The sequence below is a fragment of the Pituophis catenifer genome, unplaced genomic scaffold (genome assembly GCF_029215685.1).
Source record: "Pituophis catenifer annectens isolate HBS135680 unplaced genomic scaffold, rPitCat1.0.hap2 SCAF_1, whole genome shotgun sequence".
NCBI classification, from domain to species: Eukaryota; Metazoa; Chordata; class Lepidosauria; order Squamata; family Colubridae; genus Pituophis; species Pituophis catenifer.
In genome coordinates this window covers 291496002-291519766 of record NW_027256881.1, presented here as the reverse complement: position 1 = coordinate 291519766, position 23765 = coordinate 291496002, and the positions used below count along the sequence as shown (strand labels likewise).

Here is a 23765-nt window from a genome sequence, read left to right as displayed (position 1 = left end):
CTCGCCTTGCGATTTATAAAACGGCAGCATCGCGCCGCTCGTCGGCGGGATCACACACGCGCGCGCACGGCGTGGCGGCACACACAGCGCTCCTTAGAAAGCAGACCCATTGAGTTCAACCACTATCTCCAGGCAAATGCACGGAGGATCGCGGCTGGCTTGAAGAGAGAAACCTGCGAATCACGGCAGGCTGCCGTTCATTCTAAGAAGCAGTGCGGGCAGTTGTTATTATTGTAAAATGGAGGGAATAACAGTTATCTTAGACGCGGAGAGAGAATAAAGGAGCGAGGGGGGGAAAAAACAACACCCTGAGTATTTATTTCTTCCACCCTTTCTAGAGATTTTTTTTTTCCACGCTAAAGGTTCAGCCTCTATCTATTCCCTGCAAGGCCCGATGAATCTCTCAGCACCTCATTACCGCTGGCTCAGATTGCATTCAGCAAACGTGTTACCTTTTACTGCGTTTGAGTAACTCAAATTGGGATATTAACAATTAATTATTTTCCTGAGATTTCAAATTTGCAAGAGCAAGGGAATTTTAAAAAACAACGGACGCACAACAATTTGCGGAGCGGAGTACAGCTAGCTTCCTTATTCCCCGTACTGACTAACTGGGGAAGGAGGATAGCAGTGATTAATAAAAACAAAAAATAAATCACATATATATGTGTATATAATATATATAATCATTATTTAGTATTTTGATTTTTTTTTTAAATAGCCAGACATGATTGTAAATGTAGATGGATAATACTTCACAACCCACAATGCAAATATAGTCCTTCCTTTATTATACCATGACTTGTATCTCTTTTAATATAATCCTCAATATTGTATCACAAATAATCTTCAGTCTTTTAGAATAATCTTCATTCCCTGAAAAAATATGCAGGGTTGCAGTCTAAGCCCCAGTCCCAAGTAGAAATAATAAATTTCACAGAACTCACCCTTAAGCATAGATGTATCTACATGAGGAAGAACTACTAATGCATTCACTATTCAAAAGTCAAATCCAAGCAACGGAGTTCAGGGTATATTAGAACAAGTAGCATATCAGCCCCTGGAACTTTCCAGTCAATAATTTGGTGCCTTTATTATGAAATGTTTTCTACTAAAACCAAGGGATTTTGCTCAAGAAAATATAGGTTGCTATCTAATCAATGGGCCGCTTTTGTTCCCTCATTAAGTATACATACTCAGGTAAGCAGGAATAAGATTGAAATTTCAACTGACTTTTTACTGGTTAAAACATACACCAATCTTTAAGAAAATCAAAATTCTGTTAAATTACTGGCTAGTTTGCTTATTCTTGAAATAAGATTCTACCTTTCTCCACCTTTCCTGAATTTGCTTAGATTTTCTTAAGTAAATGCACTCCGGTCGGAAATCAGAGGCATTTCAAAGGATTTTTAAAACAATTCTTCAGCCCTCAAAACATGTACATAATATCTCAAAATAGGATTTCCTTTTCATTTTGCATTCTAACACTTCTGAAGACAGAAAGGGAGGTTCTAACGTATTTTGAGTGCCGAGCAGTGCAAAATTCGTTAAAATAACAAAAGGAGAAATGTAGATGTGTAACCCTTATTACAGGGGGGATTCGCCATATAGAATCCCTCCTCCCCCTCCCCCCCCTTTCAATTTGTTACTACAACTTCTTGGCCAATGCCTTAAACTGGCCTGAAAGTGCTTATTTTGCTCAAATTCAGATTTCTTCAATGCATTTATCTAAACAAATTTGACAGAATAGAAGTTGAAAGTCCCTTTTCCTTTTAAAAAAAAAAACAGATTTTAGAAAAATGTTGTCTTCAGTCCTGAATTTTTTTTTTCCTACGCATCAAGCAAGAGAAGAGGAGAGAAGAGATTTACTACCAACGGAAGAACCAATAAATTAGCACTGTGTAAAATTCTGGAAAGCAGGACTAAAAAAAAAAAAACCCAACAACAACAAAAACAAACCCACGATCGACACTCACCCGCTTGGAAAGAGGTGAAAAGACCGAAACGCTTGAAGCCGGCTGGTGTCTTCTGGTCCCGGCTGTTTCTTTGCGCCACAGGTCATTCTTCCCAGCCGCTTCACAAGGCAAACAAAAGATGTCTCGGCTTTTGGGTCCCCCTTGGCTCTCTTGCCTATTTGGCATGCTGAAATTCCTTCGAGTCTTCCGTTTCCTTGGGAGTTGGGATAGATCTAGGTCAAGGGGAGAAACAGTTGTAAGCATTAGCCCGATCCTTAAGCAAGGAAGAGAAAAGAACTATTAAAAGAGGAGGGGAGGAAGATGGGGGCGGATAATAATAATAACAATAATAATAAGAGGAGGGGGAGGAGGAGAGGATGGAGAATTGCAAACGCTTCAAGGGCAGGTCCCCGTCAAGCTTGCGGATCGAAGGCAGGTTTTAACCTTTCGCTGGCAGTGGAGGAGGGCGCAGCGAGAGTTGATTTGGGAGTCTGTGTGAGCGTTTGGGTGGGGGGAGGGAGGGGGCGATAGGACCTGTAAGACGGAAGCCACCCACTGATCATTTTCCCCGTCGCCCTGGGGAGAAGAGGGGTAGTGCGGTGCCTAATTTAAAGTTCACCTACCCAGCCACCTTGCTGCGATCTTCCAGCAGGATTTGGTTTCGCCTTCCTGGAGGGTCCCTCTTCTCTTTGCCGGCAGGTTTGGGTTTGTTGTTTTTTTCCCCTTCCGTTGAGATAGAAAATCGCAGGAACGCCACCGCCTTCCGGGCAGGGTCACCCCCAAGCCGTCCAAAAGAGCCGTAAGGCGCAGTCAGGAGGACCTCCGAACGTCTCCTGATCTTCACCTTCACCTTTCGCTAACCCAGAGCTCCGCCACTTTCCGAAGCAGAGATCCAGAACACAAAGCGAGCGCCAAGTCATCCTGCGCAAGTCCTGAGCTAACCCTCTCTTCTCCCCACACCTCCACCTCCCCACTGCCACCAAGGACCACTGAACTGAGTGGGCCTCCTTGCGGGAGCCTAGCTGGTGGGATCAGTTTTGTCATTTCTCCGCCTCGCTCCTTTGCTTTCCTCCAAGTCACCTTTCCCAAGGCTGATCTGGCTTCAAGGACGGAAGAGAGGTTTGCCCAGGACCATCTATTTGCAAAAGTATGCGGGGTGGGAGAAAGAAAGAGCATGCATTCATATGCAAATAAGTCTATGAAGATGAGAAGTTCATAAAAAAAACCCACAAAAAAAACGGGTGTGGGGGGGTGAGGTGAGGTGGGAGAGAGAATGCTAGGTGTTCTGGTCTGGTTCAAATAATAAAACTGATGAGGCTGGAGGTAGAACTGAAGGCCCAAAAACTTCTTCAGGATTTAGAGGACAAGGCCAGGTAAGTCCCACAGGATGGAGAAATGGGTTCAATTTATCCAGACCTAGCAATAAAAATCACGGGAAGAAAAAAAGAAAAACAAAAGAAAACTTAGGCAGCCTAAAACAGTGCCCTGGGGATTGAACAAAAGCACCCAGTTCTCATTTTAAAATAAAGCTTTGGGGGGGAGGGGTCTTTGGAGGGGTTAAATTGTTTAACAGCTGAAGGTTCCCAGATTTAACTAAGCACCCTTATTATTTCAAAGGATACCAAAAGTTCAAGTCCCAGATAAGCACCCCTCTTTTTAAGACTGGAAAGGCCAAACCACCCAGCCTTTCTACCAGTTGAGTTTAACAGCATCCCACCCTCTAAAAAACAATTCCCTTTTTCTAAAAGCACGATTTCTCCTGCCCTTAGCTCTATAGTCATTTACTAGAGAGTAAGCTCTGCTAAATCTAATGGCCTTACTCTTAGAATCATGTTGACTTATACTCTAATCATACTTTTAAAAGTCAACTTCTTAATGGCCCACTCTTCCAAAATATCGGCACATCATTTATGATGGAGAGAACCTACAAATGTACCATTTCTTGTGACAGGCTGACTAGTTACTGACTAGTAACTTCCAAACAGTTTTAAATTTAACCCAAACAATTTAAATATTCGAATTGGGGGGGGGAGAGAGAACAAGGAGACCACTTTAAAAAGGTACATCTAATAGGTTATCTGCATGCTATGGCCATAGTAGTAACAAATTATGGTGGATAATTACACGGGGAGATATTTAAGGGATATATTGATAGCATTTATTCAGAAAATCCAGAATCTGAATCTTTTATTATATAAAGAGCGCGTGAGTCATCTCTAGAGAAAAAGAAAAGGTTTAGTAGTTTGGTTGAGAGTTGAAGGTAGATAGATGATATAAGAGAAAGTTTGTGAAAAGAGTTTGGGGAGAGGAAGCTGATTGTTTTCACAACCAATACAGAAAAGACACAGCCTAGTTATCTAGCTCCTTCCTTCCTTCCTTCCTTCCTTCCTTCCTTCCTTCCTTCCTTCCTTCCTTCCTTCCTTCCTTCCTTCCTTCCTTCCTTCCTTCCTTCCTTCCTTCCTCCCCTCCCTCCCTCCCTCCCTCGATGGCATTTGAAAAAGTACTTTGCAACTACAATAGAAATAATAATGAGATAGGTCGATGCAACAGTTACGACTCCTTCTCCTCGGCCGGGACACCCGCCCCGCATCCTACGAGAATGTTTTTTTTTTTTAAAAAAAAGGAAGAAGAAAAAGAAATGACACCCGAATGATTTAATCCACATCAACCCGTTTCAGAAAGCGGCATCTGAACAACAAGCGCCTGTTTACACCTTCAAGATGAAATGCGTGCGGAGAAACCCACTATCGCCCCACCTTTTTCTCAGCCATGATTATCCACCAAGTTTACCTAATTAATGCTTATTAACCAACGGGGGGATTCCCCCCTCCTATGTCTTTGATTAGGCTTGCAATTATTGAACCAATCTGGCTTCTACATACCACGTCCCCCCCACCCTTTCCAGACCTATGTCTGTACTCACATATTCACACATACGATTTGGAGCACACCCATTATATCTCTACCCCCACCCCCCAAAAAAAGCACTATGAAATAGCAGGATTAATCCATGCTGTTGGGTTTCCCACAAGAGTTAGATAACAACACACCAGGTACTTTGTCAACTGGACCCCACCAGACCCTTCTGCTGAGTCGTTTGGCTTCAGCAAAAGTGATCTCAGGCGAAGACTCTATCTTGGAATATAGGTTCAGATATAGACCCAGATAGTTCTACAGATGTTAGATATAAAATCTGTAGACTATGAAGTCTATAGGGGAAAAAAAATACCAGTAGCACTTTATATTTTTAGTTCTGTTTTGTTTGTTTGATCGATTCTTTAACTTTCTTTCCTAAAAAAAATAAATTAAAAAAAATCGAGGTGCTCATTAGATTTTCTAGCTTTGCAAAACTAACCTAGCCTAGTTCTAACAGCGGTTGCAGGAGAACTGGACATTGACTTTTACAATGGTTGCTATTGTGTAAGTCGGCTCATCTTCTTGACAAAGTTAAGAAAACTTGGGATCTTCTCAGCTGCCTCCATCTCTCTTTTCTTCCCGATTTATTATGATAACAACTTCGAATTCTCAAGGTCCCTCAACGCCACCTTTTCGCTTCTTAATGATGATATCAATCTTCCTGCATTTGCTCTTATCACTCAGCCTAGCCGAACTTCTGTTCCTTTTGTGGCGGGCCTTTCTCTCTCCCTCCATTTTTTTTCTGGGCGGGTGGAAGTCTCCTTTTTAAAGCATTTGGCGATAGCATCTCCAGGAAAGAGATTATTTTTCTTCCCCCGTGGTGAGAAGGGAGCCCGTTTATTGCTTTAGCCCGGGACATTTTGCGGACTACACAATTGCAACAAATGAAGAACTTGTTCTCCGCGGACTCTCTGCGGGATCCAATTAGCCGGGGCTGGGGGGTGGGGGGAAGAAGCCCTTGCACAAATTCTGCAGTGATTTGCAAGAACGATTGCCCCCCTTCCCGAAATTGTCCCTAAAACCGGATGTTTATTTTCCCCTCTCTGCTCGTGTGGCCACAAAACAAACTCTCAAAAGCAACATTTCCCCCAGTCTTTTCCAACCAGCAATTGCGTTTGGGTTTAAGAGCTCTGAAGAAGCTGAAGTCTGTCCCTTTCATCGCAGAAATTGATGTCATTCGTAAGGACTTAAACGTTCAGTTCTGCAGAGTCTGTGACATCATTTCAACATAGCTTTCCTCCCCTCCCCCTTTTTTCTAACAAATCTTTGTACACCGTTACATCGTTCTCTAAAGAAAGAGAGGGAGGGTGGGAGAGAGAGAGAGAAAGAAAAAGAAGGAAAAGAGGAAGGAAGGAAGGAAGGAAGGAAGGAAGGAAGGAAGGAAAGAAAGAAAGAAAGAAAGAAAGAAAGAAAGAAAGAAAGAAAGAAAGAAAGAAAGAAAGAAAGAAAATATCCCCTCCAAAAAAGCATACATCTAGAAGACTTTTTAAAAATGGCACCAAATATACATGTCTTTTAGAATTTAGAAACGGAATAACAAGAACTGCTTATGTCTATATCTGTACAGACACAACATTCATCCAGTTCACACCTTTACACTCACAAAGGGCCAGGAGGTTTGCTTCGCATCCAAAAGCTCAAGAGAGAGCCCAGACCTAAGCAGCTAGGCCCTGCCGACTTCAGATGGCTTTATTTATGGGCAAGGCTAGGATTGCAAGGTCTCGTTAAAGTCAACGAGGTTTACTTCCGCAGTAAGCGCGGCTCAAATGCGGGAGGCTTTGAACGACAGCAGCTCGGCTGGCGTTCAAATGGTCCTTAATGTCCCCTCCACACGGCTAGCCCTTGCAAGGAAAACTGCTTGTAGTTAAAGCCAGGAGCTTTGCCAGGCAGCCCAACGAAAACGCCAACCTCATGATAGCACAAAACGGTTTTGTGGCTGCCCCTGCAAACTGTTTTTCATTGAAAACTTAGCAGCATTTTACTGATTCATAACTTGCAAGCAGAAAAAGACGAGGCATGCTGTATTTCTTTCCTGCCTGGAAATTCTGCCTGGAGCCATTGGTTCTTTGGCCAATCCTGCAAAAGCAGCAGGGGCTGGAGGGAAATTCGGCCCTAAGGTTTCAGCTTTAGGTTTTTTTTTTTTTTTTTTTACAGTTTTAAAAGCCTTTTGGGTATTAAAACGCCTGGATAAAAGAGACAAAAGCATTATGGAATATATATGAATTTAGCCTATTTTTTTTATTTCTGTGTGTTCATAGTAAACATTTTTTTTTTGTAAGTGACAAACACGGGCATATGACCACAGTATCACAATCAAGTTTTTTTTTTTAAGACGACATTAACAATCACTCAAATTTATGCGGCATTTGCGCAACACAAGTTACATATTTGCAAGGTTTACCTATAAGTACAATAGGTATTAACATTTCACTACATTTAAAAAAAATAAAGGTGACCTGTTAGTGACCACATACATCTAAATATACACAACACAAACTGAAGGCAATTCATGATTTTCTGTCCCCTTGGATTCACTGAAATGGGCAGTGCTGCAAAACTGAAATTATATCATTCTGATGTATGATATTCCATATTTTAAAGAAAAGAAAACATTTCGCATACTGAGTGCATTTTCTAAAAACCCAATCTTTGGTCTAAAAGTAAACAAAAAGGAGGAAAAAAAATAAAGAGGGGAAATAGCTCTTTTTTTAAAAAAAAAGTGGAGGACAAAAGAATCCATGGTTAAAACGTAATTCTTGAACTTCTCTGCCAAATTGCTTTGCATCTTATACAAATGACCATTTGCATCATGGGATTTATCCATTTTGTATTTTTATTCCCACGATCTGCACCCAGCAACATATTCATGGTAACTTATAATACTGCAAACATGGAAAATCTAGCAGCCCGGCATTTCTTACCGGAATCAAAATGGCCAAAAGCATTTCAGATATACATCCTTATGAGATTTTAATATTAATTCTCCCTTCCTTTTTCCCAAATGCATTGTCTATACGAGGTATTCTTCCCATCTTGCTGACTCGCCTCCCTGGTCTGGAATCATAAACAACCCTTTTAAAAAATGAACAAACGTACAGAAAATGGGGGAGAGGGGAAAACTTAATAAAAAATACCTGGACTCTTTTTTTTTCCTGGGTGAGTTTTTGTTTTTTGTTTTGTTTTCCTTTCTGTTTTGTTCTTTTTATAGTCTCGCTCTCGTGCTCTTTCTCGCTCGCTCTCTCTCTCTCTCTCTCTCTCTCTCTCTCGCTCTCCTTTCACTATCATTTACAACGCAAAGGTGTGTAAAATGTTCACTTACAGTCTTGGCTCCCCTGGAGGTTAATGTATTAACGGGTTGGAGGAAGACCCCTGATTTTGATGTGTGAAATAATCAGAAAGTCCCCCCGACAATCCTGTGGTGAAACTCGGCAAGGAGGGTCTTAAGGACTCGCACGGGAGCGTGGAGGGCGCCTGAGGCGAAGTGGAGGAAGAGGCGGCCCGGCCCGTCATGGAAGAGCTGCTCTGCGAAGTCATGGAAGGGTGAGGGACGTGGGGGAAAAAGTAACTGGTCTGGCCGGCCGCCAGGAGGTTGACCGAGCAGGGGTTGAGGGAGTAGGTGCCCGAGCACGGCACCGACAAGCCGCAGGGCACCGAGGCGGCCAGGGCCGCCGCCGTGAGATGGTGAGTGGCGTAGGGCAGCTCGCCGTTGACCAGCCTGTCCACGCTCAGGCCGTTGGAGGCGGAGAAGGAGTGGTTGTTCCCCAAGGAGTTCTGGGTCAGGACTGAGCTGTAGGGCATGGGGTGGCTGGGGTAAGCCGACGTGCTCCCGTTGTAGCTCAGCGTACTGCTGGCCCGCGGATGATGCAGGGACAGGAAGGGAGACATGGGCCAGTACAAGGAGCCCGCCCGGTCCATGAAGGTCAGGCCGGTGGAGGTCAGGCGGGCGCCCCGCTTGAAGGCCAGCTTGGCCCGGGAGGTGGTGGAGCGTCGCCGGAGCTTGCCGGTGGTGCCCCCGATGAAGACGTCGTCGCTGGACGGGTCCAACATCCAGTAGTTGCCTTTGCCCGGGTCGTCGTAGTGCCGCGGCACTTTGACGAAGCACTTATTGAGCGACAGGTTGTGGCGGATGGAGTTCTGCCAGCCCTGCTTGTTCTCCCGGTAGTAGGGAAAGTTTTTCATGATGAACTCGTAGATGCCGTTGAGGGTGAGGCGCTTCTCGGGGCTCTGACGGATGGCCATCATGATCAGCGCGTTGTAGCTGAAGGGCGGCTTCTCGTACTTGCCGTTCTTCTTCTCGCCCTCCTTGCCGCCGCCGCCATCGGCCCCTTCCTTAGCCCCTTCCGGCACCCCTTTCTTCTCCTCGGACGGCCCTTTCTCCTTGTCGTCCAGCTCGGCGGCTGAGCCGGCTTCCCCTTTGCCGGCCAAGAGGTCCCCTTTGGCTACTACCTCCAGGGGGCCCGAGGGGGCCGGCGCCCCGGCGGCCGCGGCCGCCCCCACCCCGGGGGGCTGCAGCAGAAGCTGGCTCTTTTCTTCCTCCTCCTCGTCCTCCGCTGGGGTGGCTCTCTGAGGCTGCGGCGTCTGGGTTGGGTGGTGGTGGTGATGGTGGTGGTGGTGGTGGTGATGGTGCGGGTGATGGTTATTGTGGTGGTGAGGATGGTGCTGCTGGTGGCTGTGGTTGTTGTCGCTCTGGACGGCTTCGGGCACCAGGCTATTGATGCTGAAGGACGACTTGGGCAGCATTTTCACTTCCTTCCTATCGCCCATGTCCAACATCACACTCTAGGCAGGAGGGGAAAGTCGCAGAGCCGGGAGGAAGGCGAGGCAACGGGCGCGGCGAGGTCCGTCCTGGAGGGCGAAGCGCCGGGCGGCAGTGAGGCGGCGGGAGCGGCTGGGCACTTGCACACCCACCAGCTCCAGAGCTTTGCAAGGCATGTAGCAAGGACCGGGAGCGCCCGTGCAGGGGATGGAAAAGACCAACTGGCTCCTAGCAAGGGAGCCGGAGCCAAAGCCACGGGAGGGGGGGGGTGAGGAAAGGGGGGGGTTGCCAAATGGTTCAAAAAGGGTTTTTTTCCCCCCAAAGGGCACGAAAATATGACTGCGCCCCCCCTTCCAAAAAAAAAAAAAAGGCGCCCCAAGTCCTTCTGTCCAAACTACTTCATGGTGCCTGGAACCCCCCTATTCCACCCGAGCAAGGGAGGGGGGGAGAAAAATCAGCTGCCGGGCTGAGGCTGAGAGCAGCAGAGACGGCTTTAGCTACAATTAATTTCCGAGCTACAGACACACACTAGGGCTGTAAAAAAATTTTTGGTTTAACCTTTCTCACCAGCCGTCCAATCAAAGAGCCCGGCGTGCAGGGACGTCTCTCTTCCGGACGCCCAATCAGCGCCGGCTTTTCTCCGCCTCTTCCCCTTCGCTTTTTCGTCGACCTCCTTCCTTTCGACAGCCCTACCGGAGGGCGTAAGGATACCAATGGGAGAGGCGCATCACCGCGGCAGGTTACCTTATACCCGCCTCTTCCTTCTTTTCTCTTTCCTGGCGACACCCTTCAACCTCCCCCCCCATCATGCCACTCTCCAGTGAAAACCATATATCTATATCTATATATGTATATAGGGTATGGCTGGAGGCACGGATGTATGTCTTGTAACGCCCATATACACGTCTCCTGTTTCTACTTGTGGGTGTAAACCCCGTTTTTTTTTTTTTTTTTTTGCTGCCGGGCGGGGGTGGGGGTGGGGCGGAGAGGCGGTGGCCGAGAGGAGGGTAGAGGAAATGGAGGCTGAGGAGTAGGAAAAAAAAAAAAGAAAGAAAAGAAAGAAAGGCACTACTTTGCAGAACCAGCCGCGCCGTCTCGCCGAGGCCCAACTTCCGCGGCCTCTCCCGCCTCGGCTCCCGAGGCCGCTCGTTGGCTGGCTTCTTGAAAGAAAAGCGGCCGGGGGGGGGGGGGGGGGAGAGAAACCGACCAGCCTCCCTTCGGCTTACGACGCGCCTCACCTGCCGGAAGAGGGAGGGTGTCTGTCCTGGGTCGGCGGGCGTGGACTCGGGGCTGGCGGGCTTTTGACAACGGAGTTTAACGGCAAGGCCCGAGAGCTGCCGGGCGCTTCTTTCGAGTGCGGGCTGGAGGATCGGGCTCGGCCCTTTGTGTGTGGGGGGGGAGTGAGGGGGGGGCTGTGGAGAGGGGCGCGAAGGCCTTAAATAAAATAATAAACGATCCGCAGGTAAATCTTTCTTCGCCCGCTTTCCCTCAGCTCTGTAATCTGGTCCCTCGTGGTGAGGCGACGCCGGGCGAGCCCGCTTGACTCCGAGGGAAAGGCCGGCGAGGCGCCATCCGGACGAAACGGGGGGGGAGCCCCTGCGTGACTTCCCTTTGCAAAGGGTCGCTTGGACTTTTCCCTCCCTGCTGGAAAAGGCTTTCGGCTGAGGCGGAGGCTGCCCGTCGACGGGGAAGCGGGACTCTCTTCCCGAGAGAAAAACAGGCGGAATAAGCTGTTAGGAGGCTTCGTGACGTTCGTTTTATTCTAAATACCGAAAGACAGGGCGGCTTCCCTTTTTTTCCCCCCTGTTAGGACAACCGACCCTTTTTATTTATTGCAATCTCGTTCGTAAACATAACGCCATAGGTTTTTACACACGTCCTGAGAGCCTGTCTTTTTGCATCGTTTACGCTCGGAATTGGCTGGTTTGCTTTTTGCTTTTAGGTTTTTATTCTCCCTGTGAGAGGACGGTAAAAGGTCGGTTGGATTAAAAAGAACCAACTGCTTTTGTCGCCCCGTCCCTCGCCGTGTTTTTTGTTTTGTTTTAAGTGAATACGGATGGAAAGACGCGGGCTTGCCGCGGTGAGGGTTTCCTTGAGAAGGGAATTAATCATCCGGATCAAATCCTCTCCCTTCCACCTGAACGGGAGGCGCAGCCTTTTGCTAGAGAAAGGAAGCCCAAATCCAGAGAGCAAAGGGTCCCCCGGGGTGGGCGTGGGTGGGTGTGTATTGTTGGGTGGGGAGGGCAGGGGAATATCCGGATCAAAGTTAAAGCGAAGCTGTCATCAGTTTATCCACATCAGCACGTCAATGCGATCGGAGCGTAGAAAACGTTGAGTTTGGGCTGCAGAACGATGCCGGTTTCAGGAACGGCGGGAGGACAGAGCAGAGACCTGTTCTATTATTTATTAACGCCAAAGAAAAAAGAAAAACTATCGGGGAATAACCTAAACCTTGTGAGATAGTCTGTGCAGGAGGAAGGGATGAACTAAAAAAAAAAGGATGTGTAACAACAATCATTCCCTTCCCTAAAGCAAGTAGTAAGAAACTGCATTTAAAAAGGATGGTTTAAAGTGATTTAATCCACGAACAACTATTATGTCTCTTCTCCTCCCCCCCCCCCTCCCCAGAACCTGAGATTTCATCATTCTTCAAGGGCTTGCTGCTTGCCTGGATTAAAATGATGTAAAGTTGGGAGGTGTGAAAGATAAACAGCATTTTGTCATTGTTATTTTTGTTATTGTTATTACTTGGTAGTTAGGACATATGAGATTTATTTATTTATTTTTTTAGAAAACTTCCCCTAAATCTCTTTTTCCTCCTCAAAATTCTGGGGTAAGAAGATAGCTTAGGTAAACATTTACTGATGTGGAGCAACCATACTATATGATATGCAGGAAGGAAAGTGTTGATTAACACAGAAGGGGGAAAAAGCGAAATTAGCTGATTGCATGCTCATAAGTGCAAGCTGTCATTGAACTGCTTTTAAAATAGACACAGCTGGGTGTTTGTGTTGCAAAAATTCTTGTGTTTTTGCTAATACTGAAATAAGCATGATTTTGTATACCAAACATTTTCGGATCATTAAAATTTGTAATCTGCTCTGGTTGTGAAACACAAAGAGAAGCAACCGATTCCTTTGGCTGCCACATTTGCTGATATGATATTAACTCAATCAGGTCTTGACAATTGGGTCCATTGTAACCCATCTCACGGTGTTTTTTTTTTTTTAAAATCTATTTAATATACACAATGTCCAATATGAGTGTAGTATGTTAACAAGGAATTGACCTCCCTCTAAAAATGTTTTATTCTGCAACAAAACTGAAGAAGATTTGCATTTACTATTATCATTGATATCCTTTGTTGAAAATGAAAATGTTCTGAAGTGTTGTTCTTTTACATTGTTTTGGGATCTGGCATAAAAATGAAAAAAGGATAGACTGGTAACAAATAATAGGAATAAGTAAATTAATATTCTATTCCCAGGATTTTACCTAATCCTGTGATCAAAGCTGGGAAAGGTATACTTCCTTCCTTCTAAACAGAGATATTAAATTGATATATCGCACATTTGAAATTGCCTGAGTCTCAGTCCAGTGTGAAACAAAGACTAAAATGTTGCCGATCTCAACCATTGAGACAGGATCGCAGAATGGTACTCTAGATCCAGCACCAAACTCAATGGAAAGTTCATCTACATACAGGAAGAATACAGGCTTGGAAAGAAATTTGCATTAGAAGCAGTTCAGAAGATCGTTGTCTCTCTGCTACCCCCATGCCCACCTCCCATGAAGGCTGAGATTGCCATTTCCAGACTGTTTATTTTTTTCAAGGGTAGCGTCTGGTCACTCAAGAATGTCTTTTTTTTTTTTTTTTTTTTTTGTGCCTAAAGGCTCACTTAAAAATAACAAAACAAACCCGATGGGAAAGTTCTGGTCACAGGTGCACTGTTAATCACCCACATTTAGAGTCCTGATTTGCACGCCTTCCTCCCCACCCCCCAAATTTCATTCATTTTCATGAACCCAAGTGGCCCCAGCCTCTCTTCTTCAACCAATTCAGACCAGTTTGGAGGACAGAATGGTTAAAACCAGGAGTAATTACCACGGTATTAGGATGCTGCGGGCCAGTGGGAGGGGGTGGGGGACACTTGGGCAAAATCAAACTTGAACACTTTCAGTCACCTTAGTTTTCCTGCGAGCATTAATTTCTCCTACAATCTTTCTTATTAAGATCAAGGGACGTCTGGGGGGATTTTGTCAATTTCCTTCCTATGCCAGAGACAAAAACTAAGAAGACCTGGAAGTTTTAGAAGCCCATCCCACGCAGACTTTTTTCTTTCTTTTTGGTCCTAAGCAAAGATGAGCAAGTATAAATACTTGTCTGAAACTTTTAGACAGTGTATACCGCCACTATCCCGCACCCCAATCATTTCAAAAGAGAGAACTGGGGTGAGTCTTAGGCTAATTAGAATGAGCACTTGATTTGGGGTTGATTTAAAAAAGTAGTTTCCCACCAACCTAAGAATCGCTTCCGAAAGATTTTGGAGTAACTCAAGAGGCGAATAACCTGGAGGAGATGAATCTAGCAGGCAAAAGAGACAAGAAAGAGGAAATGCCCTTTTGTTTGAATTCTTGGGAGACTTCAATTCACCAATTGTCCACATTCGTTCTGACTAATATGTGGCCCGGAAAACAATGTGTTGCTCCCATTTTAGGCTTGTGAAGGTGGGAAGAGAAGCCTATTTTCCCATTCAGAAGCCGGGGGTACTTGAGAATATCACGCCATGATCTCAACTCCTTCTTCCGAGTGACTCCCAAGATGCCCAGAGAGGCCTGGGAGCCCAACCTGAAATTAGCCTTCAATAGCCATCTTTCCACAAACGGAACTGCTTAGTGCAGGCCAAACTCCTGCTCTTCCGGTGCTCAAGGTGAGGGGCAGGCGGGCCACAAGGCTGATGAAGACTCCGGAACTGAGGAGAAGGCCACCTCCTGGGCTTTGTAACTTGTGTGAAGAGAGGGCGCCTTTGTCTACCGCAGCAGCCGATAGTCTTGGCTGTGGGTTAGCAGAATCATTTTTGCAGGGACTGGGTTGCTCCGTGGAAGCACATCCATTTGGAAGACCTTGGTTTTGAGAGTTCTCCCTTGCCTCCCTTCCAGATAGTGGCCAGCTGCGTAGAGGAAATAATCTGGCCACGAGTATTGGCCCTGGCAGATCAAATTAAAAAAGTGGAGAAGACGAAGAGAGAAAATGGCTAATGTAACTTTTTAACCTAACATAATGCTGTCCATACGTAAGGGCTACAAGTCCCATCAATCTCAACCAGTGGGCCCATATTGGCTGGAGTTGGTACGAACTGTTCTTCAACACAACTGGATGGCACCAAGTGGGCAAAGGCCACAGGAGATGTTTCTAATTTGCAAAGAAAGGCTGAGGGCCAATAAAAGTAGGGAGGGGGAGAGAAGGCAGATCTCCCTCGCCCCCAATTTTCAAAAGGGTCTCCTGCCAACTCTAGCCAACCCCGGTGTCATCCTGAGCAGCTGGGAACGGCGATAACATTTAGCGATTAGAAGTTTCTCTCTTTAGCGTGTTATAGCTTTCTTCTCTGGGTTTTGGTTACAGGTTCTACCATTAGGTTGGCGAGAACAGTAGTGAACTAAACTTCCCAGTAAGAGGTCTTCACACCAGGGAAGTGTGACTTTGCCGCAGCAGCCCTGCCTCGTCACTCATTAGGAAGCCGCAGGTTGTCAGCGGCTTCTCCTCTTGGCGCGCACACGGGTGCGCGCGTCCACACACACAAACTGAAACTAAACGAAGGAGCACATGATTAAAAGACAAGCGTCTACGGGGCCTGTCATTTCAGCATCTTTCCATCATAACATTGTGGCACAGGGAAATTTGCTTGAAACCCTTGGAAAAAAAATCGATGGAAGCGGGGGCCTGGGGGGTGGGGAGGGCTTTCCATTTGAGCGAATTGCTGGCTCCGGATTGCCTTCTGCTGAAGAGGAAGAAGAGATGCTGGCAAATACCCGGGGTCTCCAGGGGACTTCTTGGAAACCCCTGGAGGCATCACGGACTTCTCTTCGAGCAGGTAGGTGGGCATGGAGAAGAGACTGGAGAGAGGGGGCTTAGTACGTCTTGAATTGAACCACTCAGGGTAGAGGATAGAACAACCTACCGAGCCCAATTTCCCTCCAGCAGGTGTCGGAGAACTCCCCCCTAAAGCTGTAACTGTCTGGGACACTCCGTTCCCCGTGACTAATGTTTGTTGGCAAGACTAAGGAAGAGGAGGAGGAGGCGACGTTGGAAGCCTCCGGACTCTTGCGATCAACACTCTTTTGGGGTGCAAACCTTCAAACAAGTCAAGGCTAGATCAGCGTTCCGTGTTTTCTGGGTTATGCAGTTCATATCACGCCCCCCACCCCAGCCCAAGAGTTAAATGCTGAATTCCGCCGAAAAACTCGCGGGTTTGCCGTAGAGGAGGCGCAATTCTCTAAGGCCCGCTTGGGAATCTTTGGAGAAGTTGGGCAGAGTTATCTCAAGGGGGTAGGGTCTTGTTTCGGAGGCCCGTCCTGTATGCTGTGAGCTTGGAAGGGAATCCCAACTTGGCTTACCGCCAAGGAACAGCCGCGTTCTGCCTTTGGCCGAGCTCGCCGGGGTTGGCCTCTCAAAAAAGGTTGCAAGCTTTCCATTTACACAAGTCTCCTTTCAGAGAGAGAGAAAGAGAGAAAAGAAGTGCAAGTGGGATGCGTTGAAGAGAGACTGACCAACAGCCCTGGGTTCGCACTGAAGCTTTCAAGGCACTGAACTCAAAAGTGTAATAATTCATGATTCAAAAGTGAATCATGAATTATTGGCGGCTGGGTGGGGTGGGGTGGGGTGGGGGGGGGGCTGCTAATCGAAAAAGAAAAGTGGAAAATCTGAAAGCGCGTTTCTTTCTTGCCTTTGGGAGAATTAGAGGAAGGGGATACAGTGGTGGTGGTGGTGGGGAGAAAAAGGAGATAGACGGCCGCAGACAACTTGCTTCCAGCCAGGAACCTAAGAGGGACGCATCCCATAAACTCTTTCGACTATTAACTACCCTCGAATTGCTGCGAGTTAAAGTTTTAGCGCTCTAAAAATAACGGGCAGCGTCACAGTGTTACTACTTTCGCCTCCAGGGCTGCGCTGCGAAGTCGCAGCGTTTTGCCGTGAAAGGGAGGGAGGGAGGTTCGCGTCCAGGGGATTCGGTGGTTGTTGAAATCGGAAAGCCGCAGCTACCAGTTTAGAAACAAACGCCCAACACTGTAGCCTTGTTGGAAAACAACCTTCTAGATAAAATGAGGTTGGGACGGAAGGGGAGAGAAAGTGCCTTTAAGAGTGGTGTGTGTGCGTGTGTTTAACATAAGAAAGAGAAACCCTGCACGAATTCCCCCCACCCCATCCCATATTTCAACAGAACCAAAAATGAACTTTTCCCTACTACCGTCTTGCTTAGGCATCACTGGGAACTGCTTTGGTTTGTTTGACGGGTTTTAAGGCAGGTGCTCGGATTAAGTCAGGAAATAAGGTGCCAGCCCAGGCTGCCTCTCTCCTCGAGAGACTTTCAGAACTGTTACCGGCACCGATTGCCAAAGGCTGCCCAAAAAGGATGCAAACGTTTGCCCGCAGATGTGCTAGGTTGAATTATCCTCCACACAATTGATCCGTGTGCCACGGAATGGCAGCGGCGTGGCCAAAGTTAACTATTGCAGTGGATGAAAAGAGGGAACTTTTGGAAATAGAAATCACCCTGGACTGGAAGGGAGGGAAAGGTGGAGTAACTTGGAAGTAAATTTCACTGAAACGACTTGCTTCTTTCTGCATAAAGTGACCAGTAGAGTGGATTTATTTCTCCGTAGTAGACTATACAAAACTTGGTAAATCGTGTCTAAGTAGATATTTCTGCTCAAGGGAAAGTTATTAAACTTTCTGGTTAACTCGTGGATGCTTATAATGGTTGAAATAGTAGACAGTTAATCTTGATTATTTTTCTCTTAATAAAATTTAGACAACCAACATAGATGCATTTCTTTAGGCTCCACAACACTTTAACTGAGCCCAGCCCTGAACATAGATTTTTAGGGCAAATAATAGTACGTGTTTTTCTTCACCTTTCTTATCTCTTGTCTATGGAGGTTCTCAGTCATCCAGGTCACGGTTGTCCCAAAGGTGCCTTTTCAAGAGGCAGCTGGACTTTCTTCTTTTTCTTGAAGACCTTTCGCTTCTCATCCAATCCAAGAAGTTGAAGACCTAGGATGAGAAGCAAAACGTCTTCCAAGAAAAACGGAAGTCCAGTTGCCTCTTGAAAAAAAAAAAAAAGCACTTTTGGGTTTCCCATCTCTTCTTCATAGAAGAGAGAGCAAATTAACCCAGGTCTCAGCCTGGATTTAGGGGGAAATACCTCACTTTTTCTCAATCATTGGGGCTATAGTTAATTTTTATGGCTGAGTTTGGTAGAGAGGCAGTAAATTCTCCCGATTCGAGCATTCGAGCATCCAAATCGAACAGCGCAGAGGGCTTCACTGCTTGCCTAAAATCCGTCCGGATTTCATTCAAGGAATTCCAAGAGCCCCGTTTCTCTCCCTCCCTCTGTCTCTCCCTCCCCCCCCTCTCTCTCCTACAGAACATTTGCAAAAATCGGTCACTGCAGAAGCGCTTTATCCCAGGACTTCCCTTGTTTCCAAGCAGACCAAAAAGTAAGGCGCTCAAACGCGTGAACGCTCCTGGTTCGGACTTCCCAGCTCTCTTCTCTAATCTCACCAAGGTTGTTGCTTTGCTTTGCCAAAGAGAAACCGAATCCCCTTTTGTGGGACGTGAAGAGGAAGTTTTGAAGCCGCCAAATTCTGCCCTCCACCCCACCTCCCCACCACCAAAAGGCGAAGTGAAGGCGAACAACAACCCGCCTTAGTCTTCTTTCCTTCATTTCTGCCTTTAATTCTAGGGCAGCGTGTGAATTTAGTTCAAAAGACCAAGCTGGAATCGTGGAGACTGAGGAGGAAGGAGGCTCAACCCTATAAACGGGCGGTTGTTTCCTCTCCCTCCCCCCCCCCTCTCTCTCTCTGGGCCTGGTTGCGTGACTCTGGCTTTCACTTGTTTGAGTCTCCGTCGGGGTGGGAAAAAAAGATTCTGGGGAGTTACAGACGTCAAGGAGTTCGAAGAGTTGGAATGGCTCTTCAGAGCCTGGAAGACCTCCTGGGAGGGTTGGGGTTTGCCTGGGCTTAGACGTCCTCCTTGGACATCCGTTGGACCTCTCAGTTCCCATTGACTTCAATGGAGAAATCTGCGTTGGTTGCCTTTTAGAACCGTAAACAACAACAACAACAACACAAAGAGGGAAGAGGGGGGCAAGCGAGCCAAAGAAAAGACCGCTCTGCCCCCCTCCAGGGTTCCCTTCTTGTTTAGCCCTCCCGCTGGTGAGAAGGGGTGTCTAAACTTTTTTGCAGGCCTCAACCCCCCCCCCCCATCCCTCCCGCCTTCCTTTTCTCTTATCCCACCTGCTACCCAGCGATGGATAAAGTCGTTGTGGGTCGCTCTTCCGGGCAACCAAGGCTAATGTTAGCTCGAGAGTTTTCCAGAGCCCTTTGTGCATTTGGATTTCTTTAGCACGGCAATTATAGTAACAGATTTGCTCCTCTGTAAACACAAACGGGGGCTGGGGGTGGGAGGGGGGGTGGAGGAGGAGAAAACTCCTCCATCGTGTTTTTTTGATTACTATTTTTGAAATCACGGTACAAACAGCGAACTGAGCCATTGCATTATTTTGTAACCCGAGAAACACTAAGCAAATCAAAGTGTCCTCCCAGGGGCCTCTCTCTCTCTCTCTCTCTCTCTCTCTCTCTCTCTCTCTCTCTCTCTCTCTCTCTCTCTCTCTCTCTCTCTCTCTTTCTCTCCCTCCCTCCCTCCCTCCCTCTCTTGTTTGTGCCCAGGGTGCGCGGGTCTTGTGTTGAGAAATCGCCGGGATCGTTCGCACTTCGGCTCCCCCTCGTCCATCTCGGTCTTCAACTTTTCCTTCAGAGGGGTTTCCTGCGGATTTTTTTTTTGGGGGGGTGGGCGATTAAGGACGTTTTGGTAGCTTTTACCCTCCCGTACAACGTTTGAGCCACCCCACAAATCACAGTCCACGGTCCTCTTGGAAAGCTTGCTGAAGTTAGAAGCGCTTTGCTCAACAGGCGCGATATCTAAGCCTTCTCTATAAATATCTGACTTCTCCTGCCGAAATAAATGGTTTGCAAACAAAATCTTTTCACTCGGACGCATTTTTTTGGTCCTCCTGTTTTGAGAGCTGGAGTCACAACAGGCAGAGCTGTCAACCCTTTGATATGGGCCAAACATTTCTAAGGGCGGGAACCCGATCCCGAAGGCTGGCATCTGCTTCTCAAGCAGATTTTTTTTTTTTGGGGGGGGGGGTTAGCTGTAGCTTCTCTTACCTGACCGGCAGCTCAGACTTTTTATCGATCTGTTTCTTTACAAGAGGGTCGCTGGGTGTGCCCGCCCCGCCCCGCATCCCGCCTGCAACCAGAATGCTTTCACTTGCCAGTGGGTTCCAGTTACAACAAACCGAGGGGGGGGATTTAAAGCCCCTGAAAAAGTTGGAGACACACGGCTTGCAAAGACCGTTGGTTCTACTTTTCAAATATCTTCCCGCTAGCTTAGAAAGCTCTCAGGAAGACTAGGACCACCCCGGTCTTTCTTTCTTTCTTTCTTTCTTTCTTTCTTTCTTTCTTTCTTTCTTTCTTTCTTTCTTTCTTTCTTTCTTTCTTTCTTTCTTTCTTTCTTTCTTTTAAAATAAAACACTTCCTGCTTGCTGCCTAGAAATAATTCTTCCAATTTTTGAAAAAAGCTACATTAAACAAAGTATTGTCTAAAGAGCCCACAAAGAGTAGGACTAAACGGAACTTCCACAGTCAGAAGCAGTGTACTTTAAGTATGTAATCCTCCTCCCTAATATGCTGTTTCTTGGGAGAACTTGGGTCTGGCTGCTTTGTGATTTAATATCAGCCAAAACCAGCAGAATTTTGGCTTTTACTTTTCAACCTGTTAGACGTGTGTGTGTGTGTGTGTGTGTGTGTGTGTGTGTGTGTGTAGAGAAAGAGAGAGAAAGAGAGGGTGGGAGTGAGAGAGGGAGAGAGAGGGGGAGAGAGGTGCCCCCCCCCCAACCTGCAAAGATAGGAAGAAAACTATCCGCTTCGGTCACCCATCTAGGAGAGATCCCACTCACAGTACCAAGCACCTTTATTAGCCAAGGGGCTGACGAAGGAGGCTTATTTATGACGAAAATGGGGATAAATAAGCCCATCGGGGAGGCTCGGGTTCAATGTCTTTTTCGTTCCACACACAAACATTGATTAACCCTCCCTCGGTAACGTGTGTTAAATCCGGAAGCCGGACCTTAACCGTCCTGGGGTCCGACCGGCTTGTTTCCCAGTCACAAACCCAGAAGTCGCAGACTTTCCCGGCAAACGAGGCCGGCTATTACGAAGGGCCGGCCGGAATCCCTGGATAGTGCTTCCTAGCCATTTAGGGTCTTAGGGGGTGAGTGGGATAGTCCTCCACTCGCTTCCCTGGAAGTAAACCCTATTGCATTGAAAGGGATATGCCTCGGCCGTATAGGATCGCCCTGTAAGCCACCGATGGCTTTGTTTGTGTAATTGAGTCCAAAAAAGCACATAGGAACAGTATGTAGATAGTTAGTCTAATTGCTTAGAGGAATGTAATTGGCGTTATATTTTTCCTGTAGCAGTGTGTGTGTATACCTCTTCTCCCTTGATAAATATATATTTAAAACGAAGTCCTCCCCTGCCTGTCTCGACATGTTCTTATGTTTTGAAGAATGGGAGAGGAACAACAAACCTATTACAATAGTCACCCCATCTGATTAGGCGTGTAATATTTTCTGTTTGCGCCTTTTACCCTTGAAAACAAATGACTCCCCGGCTTCCCCCCCTCCCCCACCCCCAATCTTTCTTTCCATTTCGAAAACCTTTGGCTGTAAGGAGGTGGGCTTTTTTTTTAAACCCCCCCCGCCCGAACCCACCCAATCCCCAGCACCACCGTTGCCAAAAGAACCGAATTCTATTTATAAATGTTAGGGAAGTGTAAATTACTTCCCACCCAACAAAATAGAAACGGAGCGGCAATTTCCCAGCGAATGCGATTCGAAAATATAGATTAAAAAAAGAAAAGAAAAGAAAAAAGCGACGAAGTATAATTCAATCAAATTATAGAAAATTGCTTTAAAAATCCAGAGCAGGAGCGATCCATTATGTCTGTTTTATTAGTGACAAGTACAATTACACCAAACTAAAAGAAAACTAGTGAATATATAATTGGCCGTAATCATGTTAGTGTTGGAATAAAAATGACGGGGACGTTTAACACTTTGACAATAAAATCTTCAGGAGGAAAGAAAAAAAAAAGAAGAAAAAGTGGGGGGTGCGCTTATTTATTCAAGCGGTTTTAAAAAAAAACATTTGTCACCACGTGAGGAGGAGAACCTCATTTTTGTTCCGGAAGGCACATTCACTACCTTCACCCAGATTTTTTTTTTTTTTGCGCCCCCAACGGGACCCAGAACAGAGTACCTGGGGTGGAGGTCGTGGGGCGCGCCTGGGGCGCTGACATTTGAACTGCGACCCGATCCCTATTGTTTAAGGCGGGGGGGGGGGGCTTCCCAAAGGATGCCACCTACAGGGAAAGGTTGCTATCCGCTCCCCCCCTCCCGCAGCCAATCACGGAAGAGAAGACGGTACCCGTGTTGCTATTCCTCGTTACACTGCGCTCCCCCCCCCCACCATCACAATATTTGCTTTGGAATTGCCTCGATTTGTTAACACCCGGCGCAATCAACGGAGGGGTCTGAGAAGAAGCTCCTCCCGTTTCGGTGGCGCTGAGCTGCGGAGTTTAGCAACAAGGGAGGCAGCGCAACAAGGCTGCTGGTAGACTGAGGAGACCCACACACGCACCAGACGCAAACCAGAACGTCTTTGTGTTGCGTTCAAGCCCCTTCTGACGATCGGTAAAACTATAGGGCGGGAAAGAAAGATTTCTCGTAGGTCGATATTCTCAGCACACAGGCACTGAACGTGAACAGCGGGAAGGCCTTATAAATCCTTCCTTCCTTCCTTCCTTCCTTCCTTCCTTCCCTCCCTCCTTCCTTCCTTTCTTCCCTCCCTCCCTTTTTCCTTCCTTCCTTCCTTCCTCTTCCTTCCTCTTCCTTCCTTCCTTTCCTCCTTCCTTCCTTCCTTCCTTCCTTCCCTCCCTCCCTTTTTCCTTCCTTCCTTTCTTCCTTCCTCCCTCCCTCCCTTCCCTCCTCCCTTCCTCCCTCCCTCCCTCCCTTTTCCTTCCTTCCCTTTTCCTCCCTCCCTCCCTCCTTCCCTTCCTTCCTTTGAATTTAACTGGAACATGTCCTTCAATTCAGCCAGGCGCAGGCTGACAATGATTTTTTAGCTCCGGTAGGAATCTAAACATAGAGTGTCTTCAAAACGGTCATAGCTTTTATTCGAGGAATATGCGAAGCTGGGCAACTTTCGGCAAAGGGACAGGAGTCAGGACTAGCATTTCTTTTTCAGTATTTAGCAGAAGGAAACTTTCCACGATCTCCTCCCCCCCCCCGCCCCCAACCGTTGGCCGTTCAGCCAACAAAATAAATAAAAATGATTGAGGTCTCATACTTCTAATAATAAAAACTCAAGCAATAATATTAGGTAACAAGAGTGATAATAGCCACAGCATCTCTAATACATTAAATATACAAATATCGATTTATTAGGAGACTGCATTCTAAGACTAATGCACAGATTTATTTCCGCTCAGGAAAGAAGATAAAACATATTTTAACCATAAGCAAAAATAGCATCTTACCTGAATTAACATTTTAATTAATGGTGGAAGGGAAAATCTATCAACACGTGGAGGGGAAAAGTTTAAATTCACAAGAATTATAAATCAGGAACAAGAGAAAAGAAGAAGCCGACTTGCTTCACAGCGATTTTTACCAGAACAATTATGGGATATAAACTATCTCATTTTTTAAAAAAATATTTTTTTTCTTTTTAAACGCTTCTGCTTATTATTTTCCAGGTTACTATAAATAGAGTAGTGGTTCTGCTCCTTCGGA

General features: G+C 46.5%; 1 protein-coding gene across 3 annotated transcripts; it reads right to left on the bottom strand.

Moving 5' to 3' along the window:
* Positions 1-8210: 8210 nt before the first annotated feature.
* FOXG1 (forkhead box G1) lies at positions 8211-9644 on the bottom strand. Of its 3 annotated transcripts, none has more exons than XM_070931362.1 (2): positions 9339-9644; positions 8211-9260 (listed from the first exon to the last, which is right to left on the bottom strand). In XM_070931362.1, exons 1-2 carry the CDS (start codon positions 9642-9644, stop codon positions 8211-8213), a joined length of 1356 nt encoding a protein of 451 aa, XP_070787463.1. The 3 variants fall into 3 exon arrangements, with proteins under 3 accessions (XP_070787463.1, XP_070787464.1, XP_070787462.1); XM_070931363.1 differs by having other exon boundaries at positions 8211-9248; positions 9351-9644; XM_070931361.1 differs by having other exon boundaries at positions 8211-9644.
* Positions 9645-23765: the final 14121 nt, after the last annotated feature.